Below are 11265 nucleotides of genomic sequence, written 5' to 3' on the forward strand. Positions count from 1 at the left end.
TTCTCTCCAGTCCGAAAATCCTTTTCTTTTGCTTCACGGGTTTTGCTTCAGGGTTTACGTTGAGCTGGTGAGTGATGACGTTGGGTGGGATTCCATAGAATTCCGTCATGCTCCATGCAAACACCTCCTCATTTTCTACCAAAAATCGCGTTAAACTCTCTTCAGTAGGCCGACACATTTCCGTGCCTATTTTTACGGTCTTCTCACCATCTTCGGAGAGATGGATCACTTTCAGCTCTTCCACGGCTTCGACTCTCTTTTCCCCTAAGGTGCGCCCACGTACTCCTCTGGGGGGTTCGTTGTCCCTTGTCTCCCGTCGGTCATTTTTTTCTTCATTTTTCCATCGGTCGCCTCATCCGTCTTCTCACGAGATCTTTTAAGTGTATTCATATAGCACTCCCTCGCCATTCTTTGGTCCCTTATCGCTTCCCCCACGCCGTCAGGAGTGGGGAATTTCAACTTCAGGTGGTAGGTAGATACTATTGCTCGGAAGAGGTTCAGGCTCGGTCTTCCCAAGATGACGTTGTAAGCGGATGGGGCTTTCACCACGAGGAACTTCACTAATTTCGTGGATCTTTTTGGAAGAGAGCCGAGGGATAGTGGCAGCATCACCTCCCCCATTGGTTGGATCATGTCCCCGCTGAAACCCGTGAGAGGAGTATTGACCTTCCGAAGTTGTGCATTATCAATCCCTAACTGGACATATGCATCGTAGAATATAATATCAGCGGAACTTCCACTATCCACCAAGATTTTCTTGACCCAGAAGTTAGATATTGTGGCGGAGATGACCAGGGCGTCATTGTTCTAATTCCTCGTAGGGTCTAAGTCCCGTTGGCCGAATGAAATCTCATCCTCTTGCAGCGATCTGATTGTGTGAACTTGGATAGGGGTTTGCGCGTGACTCCCCCTAGCTGCTCGAGTGAGGGCCCTTCTAGCATTGGCCGAGTCGCCCCCAGCGGGGCCACCCGAAATCACGGCGATGACCCCTGCCGTGGGGAGGTTGTCGCCGTTCCCGGCTTGTTTGGAGGTTGAGTCCCGAGGTTGGTGCTTCGGTTCCTGATTGACATATTCTTTTAAATATCCTCTTTGGATCAACTTTTCGATCTCATTTTTCAAATGGTGGCACTCCTCCGTAGTGTGGCCTCTGTCTCGATGGAAACGACAGTATTTGTCGGATTTGAACCTCTTAGGATTGTCCTTCATCTTTTTCGGCCATTGATTGATCAGTCCCTGCCGCTCGACCACGACTAATATCTCTCCTCTGGGGGCATTCAAAGGGGTGTAGCAGGCGAAACCAGCTGGAGGTACATGTTTGCGTTCCTCCTTCTTCTTCGGCTCTTTCTCTTCCTTCCGACCCTTCCTCTTGTTGTTGAAGGAAGGATCCATCGCGTTCGACTCCTCTACGCGGATGTATTTCTGTGAACGCACAATCAAGTCCTCCATAGTGCTAGGGGGTTTACCGGCTATAGATTCCTTGAATCTTCCCGGTTGTAGATTCTGCTGGACGATACTAGCTAACAACTCTTGATTGACGTGAGGGACCTCATGAACAGCATCTACGAATTTTTGCATGAAGTCTCTCAGGGTCTCGCCTTCTCTCTGGCGAACAGTGAACAGGTATGCCGCTGTTTTCGGGATCTTTTTGTTCATTGAGAAATGGTGCAAAAAATGCTGAACTAACTGCTCGAGGCTGGAAATAGTTCCAGCGGGCAGTTGGTTGAACCAAGCTAACGCACGCTTCGAAAGTGTAGTGCGGAAGACTTTACAGTACGCGGCATCACTCAGATCATACCAGTCAATCTTGGCATAGAACTTGTCTAAGTGTTCCTGTGGGTCTCTTGCCCCGTCATATTCTGGTAAATTCGACACCTTGAGACCGGCTGGGAGCGCCTCGGCTAGAATATGGGAGGCAAATGGGCTTCGTCTCGGAGGCACCACAGCCAAAGGCAAGTAGGAATCTTCGGCTCCCCGCGTTGGTGGGGGGGCGGAAGATTCTCGGTGAGGGAGATTTCGGTCGTGAGTTTGTGCTACTTCTGGTCAGGTCTAGCGACTGTTTACTTCCTCTCGCCTCTGCTCCTCCTCCTCGGGAGCCGAGGATAGTTCTCGACTTCTGCGAGGGGAAGGAGGGGGCGGGTTTACTGGTTGTTGCGCCACAAATTGGGCCACGGCTTGAGCCGCAGCTCGTGTGGACGCATCTCGAATCAAGGCTAGTAAAGCCTCCTGTGTTAGCTGAATCATCGGCTCTTGGGGGGGATCTCCGGGGGGAATACTCCGGTTGGGGGTACAGCCGGAGATTTCTGATGGGACGAGGGGACTCCCCCCATTGAAGGGTATCTGCTGGTGAGTCAGGGGGGTCGCCTCCTGAGGAACTGATTGTTCACCAGGGGGGTTCTGCTCCATTCCGTTTGCCTGGGCTTCTTGGATGGCGTCTAGATCGTGCACGTCACGAGCTCGGGACCTGGTCTGCATGCTCAACGTCGAGGTAAATTTTCCCACAGACGGCGCCAATGATGTGGTCGAGGTTTTTTTGCTAGGGAATAAATCGGGATTTTACCACGACGGAATTTTACACCAGGTGAAATATAATTTCCGCAAAAAATGTGTAATTCCCAAGAATGAGAGGTCTTGTCAATGAATAGTAACTTGACATTAAAAAATTAGTATTTTGGTATTTATAGTGGTATTGGCAATTATACGGTGTGCTAGGTTGTATTTGCTTATGGTGTGTCTCTTACCTGTCCAATTACTATTTTACCCTTACCATTTTATATGTATTTTTTATTAATGTATATCATAGCCAAATAAGAAAACAACATTAGTTTGTAGGTTTTGTTGCTACGGATTCCTGTAGTTGTTACTGTAGGTATATAATCTAGGTAGGTTTGTAGTTAATTTTTCAGTAATGATGAAATATCCCTTGCAAATATCTAATACTTTTTTATAATTTTAAATACAAAATTTATACTGCTATATTCACAGTGTCATGGCCCAAGCCCGCTCCCATGAACGCAGCACTTGATCTCTTAATGCACTTAGTTTCCGACTTTTCCAGGCGGTTGGCTCTGATACCATTTTGTCGTGCCTCGGGCCCACGAGCCTATTGGATGCGAATTGCTTCCGAGACCACTCGAGTGCATTCTAAAATCCAATTACTCATGAAAACACATTCAATTGATGCACTTGAGTTCTTTTCCCTATGCTTATATATTGTTTATCTTATTAGTTCATAATCCATGTACGATCGGGTATCACATAGTAACAAACAATTTGTAGCCAATATTGCCGCAATAGAAATGAACATTTTGTAGCAATTAATTTTCAACATAGCTACAAAAATTATGTAGCAATTTTTTCACCAAAATTCTGTAGCAGTATCGTTACTATAGAAATAGAATTTCTTTAGCGATATATTCATTACTAGAGCAACAAAATATTCGTAGTTATTTTTATTTCCATTGCAAATGAGACTTCAAAGCAAGTTTTATTTCCAGAACTACGATAATTTTATAGTTCATTTTGTAAATAAGATACTCCATAGTTTTTATTTTTAAATTATTCCTTAGGGAAAACTTTGTAGCTAATTTGTTGCACTAGCAATAGAAATTGGCAACAGAACTTAAGCAACAAAAAATCAACTAATGCACACTTTGCTGCAATATTTGTAGTAATTTCATTGCCTATGTACCTAATTTTTATTGAATATTTTTAATACAGAATTTGCTACAAAATATCCATTGTTAGTCCATCTCCAAAATTAAAATATTAACAGTCATTTTATCGCCTACATATCTTATTTTTTTGAATAATTTTAATACACAATTTGCTATGGAATGTTCATTGTTAGTCCATCTCATTAGCTATGAAATTAATTCCGTTGCAATATTAGTTGTAATATATGTCTTGTCTTCTTGTGGTGAGAGTTTTTTTTTTTTATCTAAACTAGTGGTAGGATTCGTTCTTCAGTTTTTATAGTATATGCAGATTTAAAATCTATGAGTGATTTCTTATAAGTATCTTTGGTACTGATTTTTGGAGGTTTAGTAGATCTTTATCTTCCCATAGCATTTCCCTTGTGCTGATTATATTTGAAATTTCTTGATTATTCCCTGACAAGGAGGCTCCATAATTCATCCTTGTAATGAATTTATCGATATTGTTAGATATTTATATTTTGCTCTCTCGAAACAGCCAATGATATTGCGGCAATAGGATTCAAGAAAGCAAACTTATTACATGTCAAAGTTCCCAAATTTTAAATCTCTTCATATGAATATATTGAAGAGTTGCATGGCTCCCATACCATTCGATACCAAGATATCAATCAAAATAATATTTATAGTAGTAAAATTTTAGGAGGGAAGATTCCAAAGCAGTCATCTTCATTTACTAATTTTTTTATAATATTATAATTAAAAATAATAGTTACTAAGTAATTATTATTAGTAAACCGAAATTATTAATAGAGATAAATTATATTATAATAATTAAATTTAAACAAAAATTGAATCGTGAGCCCAACTAATGATCAAGAGTTGTTACTATAAGATTTTAATATTTTCCCTATAGTTACATCAAAAGTATAAAAAATGTCTATATGTAATTAAATCAAATCTCAGAGGATTGGAGTGTAATTACCCCTTTTTTTTAAATATCTTATAGATGTTTGTGTGCTAATAAGAAACTAAAAAATGTTTGGCAATTTTTTTTGTGGAAAAGTAATGATTTGCCAACTTATTTTTAACATCTTAATAATTTTTTTTTAAATTAATTATAAATTTATCATTAATAACGTCTTATAAAGTTCGGAATCTTATTTTATTCAAACACGAACATATTTTCAAATAACAAGTTTTAAAAATATTTTACAAAATAATATATGAGCTTATAAGATTTTTTAAATAAGTTTAGCCAAATACCCTCTAAATGCAAAATAATTTGATTTATATGCACCAAAATTACTTATTTATGTACAATATATTATGATATTTAATTTAATTTAAATGTTATTTAGTCTTCATAGACTTTGTAAATTACTTATTAATAGCTACATGGATATCCCAATAAACTCACCGTCGAATAAAATATATAAATAAAATGTTAAATATATGTGTTTTGTTCTTCTGAACTAAGAGCCATTATTAATCGAAATAAATTTATTACAATAATTCTTATTCGATATTTAACAAAGAACATTACAACAATCATACTCTAACCAATAATATCGAATAATTTAAATTCAACCAACACCTATTATTACAGTAGAACCAATACCTACTATTAAGTAGAAACAACACACCTACTCAGTAGACATAACATTTCACATATAAGGCGGGATTTATACCTATGACCTTTGAGAACTCAATTTCACCAACTGAGTTAGGCTTCGTTAACAAATATATGCTTTTACACATTAATATGCAAGAACCTTCTTGTATTGTATAGACCATGTCCTTGATTGCAAATTACATTTTTTGGGGGGTTAAAACATAATTATTTATTAGTTTTTAGGTCATCTCCTTTTTATTCACTGTTTTACTAGTGATTAGGGTTCGGCCGCAGTGCGGAGGCACCACAAAAGAAACGACATGGATCTCAGGATCTAATCCAACGGCTAAAAGCGAGTCAGCTGATTCTATAAATACCGTCTTCGCATTCTTCCCATCGCAGTGCGAAGTTGTAAGAGTTAGGGTTTTTGGAGAATCTGCCGTCCCCATAGCACAGTGAGTAACACACACAGAGCGGCTACAATTGAATTGTCATTTGCTACTCATTTTTACGTAGATATTCGCGACGATTAACACAGAATTGGGACGGGCTTCGATCGGTGTTCGTATGACTCAAGAGTGAAAATCGTCGCTAAAGCAAGCCCTCCGTCTTCGTTGAGATTTCTTTTCGAGATTTCCGAAGGTAATGGGGCGATCTCATATCCTATCGCCTTGTTTAGCAGATTCTGCTATGATCTCTTGGGATTGGCCATGAGAAATACATTCCTATTTCTGTTAAATCAAATATTTTCACATTTCTGATTTTTGAGTTTTGTTTTGGCCTGTGAAGAAATCACTTCAAAATTACACCATCTTTCGGGGCTGAATGGCCTTCGAAAGACGGCCTTGCTGATATTCTGCAATTCTGAGGCTTACCTGTTCTGATTTTCTACTTTTCACTTTATTATTTTTTCCTATCCAAAGTGTTGAAGATTTGATGTTTTATTAATGACGTAGATTTGTTGAGTGAACTGTGCTTATGGACGGTCCAGTGCTGTTTGAATAAGCTGGCAGCACTTAACATTAATCATAAGCTATAGTGATTGAGCTTCCTTTCGTCTTTCGAGTCTCTTCTCTTTAACATCAGAGGAAAGGCTATCCACGTTGTGGCTCATATTATAATCCGAATCACTAAGCTTTGCTAGCTTCTTTTTTTATTTTTTACTATGTTATGCTGCATATACACCCAATTGTAGAGAAATAGGTTTTCGAACTGGTTTTCTCTTCGGCATTAACCTGATACAATTGAACTGCATATGTTGTGAATTCATTGTTTTAACACTTAATTGATCATTCTAGGATTTTTGTGGTATCACCACGCCTATCAATGAGATTGTTGCAATTTAATAAGAGTTATTCACCCACGATAATGGTCTTCTACAAGTTAGTAACTGTTATTTGCTCTGTAGAATCATTTTACTTTTGTTTGTGTTACGGTTGGAGATAAAATTCAGAAAAATTTTGAATTGGGGGTGGGCAAATTCAGAGAGAACAGAGAGATGAGGAAGAATAACTTGATAATTTCATTCATAATCCTCAATGAACATCCATTGCTGTTACATAAAATGGAGACAAAAATCTTCTAACAAAAAGTTGGAATTACAAAGCGCAAAACAAATTCTCTCTTGAGATGGACTCCTACAATTCTCTCTTGCTTCTTTCACAATTAGCACACCATCTTTTACACACAAATTTGAGGTTCTACTTTGAATTGGTGATGGTTCTACGATCGATGATGATATTGGAGAGGATGGAGAAAGTGATGAGGGGAGCGTCGAAGGTTTGGTGTGTGGATTTGGAGCGCAGCTTCAAGAGACAGAGGAAGTGGTATGCATGATTCCGACGATGGAGGATAGCTGTATGTTGAGCATGAGGATTGAACTCCTCCAAAAGATGGCTAACGGTGACTTTTCGACTTGTGAGGCACCATCCAGACCTAAGTGCAAAGCCAATTCATGGCAAACACGGTTTGATATCCTTCAACATGCTTGAATTTTTAAAACTTGCACATACGGTTATTGATGATGGCGATAAATAAGCTTTGAAAGGGGTGCGTGACTTGAAAAACAAATGGACGGAATGATTTGGGGACGAAGCAATGACGTGCTGCTTCGCACCATCCAAGGGGGCAACAACCACGCTGTTTTTGCCAAGGATTTTACGGCCGTCTATGAGGAGTGTCCTGCCATCGAATGGAGATTACAGAAATGACGTCAAATTGTCCGAATCCGGTTTCGACTAATTCGCCGGTTGGAGGAGGAAAAGTAGCTGACTTCGTATTAAACTTTGATCATGTAGCAATTGTTGATGAGATGGGGGTCGATTCGGTCAATGTTGACCTATTCACTAATAACGTGGTCAAAAGTGTTGCAGATAGGAAGGAGACTTGTGTTGATGTGGTCAAAGGTGACTCAGTCAACAATGATGAGATCAACATTGAGTTGGTCAACCATGCAGTTAATGTTGACATGGACAACGACGAAGATAGTGTTGACATGGTCAAGGATGGTAATAGTGGTGGATTCGGAGCTAGACAAAATTATGAGACAAACTCTATTTATATCGGCTTATTTATAGGGAACATTCCGTTGCAAACAAGCTCAGATCCAGTTGTGGATGACAAGATTGCTGATGCGTTCAATAATTCATCTCGTAAGACTCATTCATCCGACCTACGATGGATTTCTATACAAAACGAAGCTAGGCAAAGGGAATCCACTGCGGTTGGTTACTTTCTAGGAAAGCAACCATATTTTTATCATGTCCAAAAGTTCGCCTTGTCCGCTTGGCTTGGTTTACGGGTGGTTAAGGCCACCTCAAAGGGATTTTACTTCTTTCAATTCAAGACAGTTGCATATATGGAAGAAGCAATTGAAGGAGAACCGTGGTTGTTTCAGAGGCAACCAATTGTACTCCAAAAGTGGGAATCGAGAATGGCAATGCGAAAACTCAAACATACGCAAGTTCCAGTTTGGATAAGATTGAGACATTTGCCGGTTGAACTGTAGACGGTTGAAGGTCTTAGCACGATGGCGAGTGGATTAGGCAGACCCCTATATCCAGATGCGATCACGAGAGCATGCACGAGATTGGACTTCGCTCGTGTATGCGTGATGCTAGATGTGAGTTCCAAATTACCAAAGCATATTATTATCATGATGCCTAAAGAGGAAGGAGGAGAAATACCATGCAAAATTGATGTTGAATATGAGTGGTTACCTCCTAAATGTACAAGTTGTATGACGCTAGGACATACGGCAAAGGTTTGTGCGTTGATCAAGTCGTCCAACCCAGCTAAACCACCGGTCTCTATTTATGTTCCTAAACCGATACCTGCAAGGCCACCACCCATGCAGCCGACTCAAGGAATGGACAAACAGAGAGAGACGAGAGCTTCCGAGCGAGGAAGACCAAGAGAGAATACCATTGACCTAAGGGGTGGACAACCAGCGAAAGAGACGAGAGCATAAGCTGTCGACCCAAGAGGAGGACAACCAAAGAGAGGGACGAGAGCGTCCTCGTGGAAGAAGGCTGGGTCGTGAGCAAAAGGGTAAGGCAATTGCCGTGTATACGTTTGATGCTCTACAATTGCTAGATGATGCAGAAGATACATCTCAGAGTCATATACTGAGATCGGAGACTGGAATACAAACATTACATCATGTGTTAACCTTATTTGGAAGGAGAGCAATCTCAGACGACTTAAATACACGAAATGAACACCTACCACCATAATGTTAGTAATAGTCGAGGATACTAGAAAGCGAATGCATAGCATCATCTTGCCTAGATCGATCAGTACACGTGCTTTATTTCGACTGAGGCGTGTCCCTTGGCCTGTCAAGGGAAACACCGCTGGTTGATCGAATTGTTTTATTTTCTTTCTTTATTTTTTTACTTAATGCAACTTACCTTTCCCGGAAAAAGTTAGAATTACAATTAAAGAATTGCAGAAAAAGGAACATTGCAACTCGTCCTTGCTCTTCTCCCATTGGTACTCTTCTTTCCCACAAGGACACAAAAGACAGTAGCTGTTGTTTTTCTCGGTCAAGCATGCTCTTCAGCTCGACACGTTGCCTCTTTTGGTTCGTCAATTTATGTAGTCTTCAGACAAAAAACTCCAAATCGCAGCCCTAATCTTCCTCAGACGACGACGTTTCAAGCTAGGGCAATCCAATTTTGGCCCAATTTAACCCCATCTTTAATCGCATGGTCCTCTTTAAACTCGCAGATCCGACAGTCACCTTCAACAGTTGCATTTCCAGTTGAAAACGCGACATTACCCTTCCCTTTTTGAGATCCTTGTCCTTAAGGAAAAAACTTAGAAAATCGAGCTGCCACTTCATAGTAATCCTCCCAGGTTGCTTGATCTGGGGAAGAATGAGCCTATTGGATCAACACTTGAGGAACTCCTGTGTTGTTTCAGGGAATCAGACGCCTAGCAAGAATAGCTGTTGGGTAAATTTTGAACACCTCATCCTCGAGCTCTGGTAAGTTCATTGAAGGGAACTATTTAGCTCCTATTTTCTTCTTTAACAGTAAGACATGAAAGACTGGATGTATTTTTCAGCCTTGAGGAAGTTCCAGCTTATAAGCTACTTTTCCAATTCGTTCCACAACCTTGTAGGGGCCATAGTACTTAGCAGAGAGTTTAAGCTTTTTTCTGAGGGATATTGAGGTTTTCTTATATGGCTGAAGCTTCAGGAAACTTCATCCCCCACCTCGAATTCTCTTTCTGTTCTTTTTTGTTGAGTTTTTACCCTTTCCTGCATCAATTCATCTATCCCTGAGTGATGGCTTTGCAAGTATGGTCCAATGGACAAATTGTTGGGGAGGGTATTCATATAGTGCCTGAAATGGTGTTGTCTTTAGCCCCGAATGGAAGTTGGTGTTGTACCAAAACTCTACGAGAGTTAACCACTAAGCCCACTTCTTAGGCCTTTGATAACACATGCACCTTAAATAACTTTCCAAACACTGATTCACTCTCTCAGTTTGACCATCACTTTGAGGATGGTAAGCTGAGGACATGTCTAAGGAGACTCCTGACAAAGTAAACTGCTCCTTCCAAAACTTGCTTGTGAAAATCTTGTCTCTGTCTTTCACTATGCTCACAGGTAGCCCGTGCAATTTATAGATATGATTAAAGAATACCTTAGCAATTGTAGTGGCAGTATAAGGGTGCTTGAGAGCTATGAAATGTGAGTACTTAGTCTGTCAACCACCACCAAGATAGAATCATTGCCTTTAGAATTTGGGAGCCCTTCAATGAAATCCATAGAAATGCAAGACCATGCTTGGTCTGGAATAGGTAGAGGTTGCAACAGGCTTGGATAAGGTAGGTGTTCATGCTTTGCTCTCTGACATATTTCGCGTTCCTTGACCCATGTCTCAATATCACTTCTCATGGTAGGCCAGTAGAAGAGGGATTTAACCCTCTGATATTGTGGCATCATGCAAAGACTTGATCACTTAAGAATTCCAGTTTCAAGGTTATAATCAGGGTAAGAAGAGGGATCCCACCTTTGCTTGAAGGATGGTTTGGAACAAGGTGTTCCGCTCATAATTATTCTGCACTTCTTGCATCCAAACTGGAATGTGGGTAGTAGTGACAGCTTCCAAGTTGGCTTCTTTGTTGGATGTTGTTATCCTAGAAAGAGCATCAGCAGCAGTCCTTCCCCTTTTTATACTGCACTTCATAGCTCAAACCAAGCAATTTGGTTACCCCCTTCTACTGCATTACTGATTCAATCCTCTGATCTAGTATATACTTGAGGTTTCTTTGATCAGTTTTGATAATAAAGTGACTCCCCTGGATAGGCCCAGATTCCTTGGAGCTAGGGCCTTGCTATGATATGCTATGGGCTGCATGAGTACTACCCTAATACCATTGCCACATGCATCAGTCTCCACTGTGAATGGTTGAGAAAAGTCTGGCATGGCTAAAACAGGTGCTGTTGTCATAACTTTCTTCAGCTGATTGAAGGCCATTTCTGCC

General features: G+C 40.3%; 1 protein-coding gene across 1 annotated transcript; it reads right to left on the reverse strand.

The window, feature by feature from the left end:
- Positions 1-264: 264 nt before the first annotated feature.
- On the reverse strand, positions 265-2472 carry LOC105178794. The gene is made up of 3 exons (XM_011102341.1): positions 2072-2472; positions 883-1927; positions 265-696 (listed from the first exon to the last, which is right to left on the reverse strand). The coding sequence occupies exons 1-3, from the start codon at positions 2470-2472 to the stop codon at positions 265-267; spliced, it is 1878 nt and encodes a 625-aa protein (XP_011100643.1).
- Positions 2473-11265: the final 8793 nt, after the last annotated feature.

The sequence above is a fragment of the Sesamum indicum genome, unplaced genomic scaffold (assembly GCF_000512975.1).
Source record: "Sesamum indicum cultivar Zhongzhi No. 13 unplaced genomic scaffold, S_indicum_v1.0 scaffold00057, whole genome shotgun sequence".
In the NCBI taxonomy this organism is placed as follows: Eukaryota; Viridiplantae; Streptophyta; class Magnoliopsida; order Lamiales; family Pedaliaceae; genus Sesamum; species Sesamum indicum.

Excerpts from the sequence above, each read along its gene's own strand:
- LOC105178794 (XM_011102341.1), bottom strand. The coding sequence starts at position 2,472 with ATGCAGACCAGGTCCCGAGCTCGTGACGTGCACGATCTAGACGCCATC. Across the intron at positions 1,928-2,071 it reads CCCGAGGAGGAGGAGCAGAG|ACGAAGCCCATTTGCCTCCC; the intron begins GCGAGAGGAAGT and ends GGTGCCTCCGAG. Across the intron at positions 697-882 it reads ACGCGCAAACCCCTATCCAA|TTAGGGATTGATAATGCACA; the intron begins GTTCACACAATC and ends GCATATGTCCAG.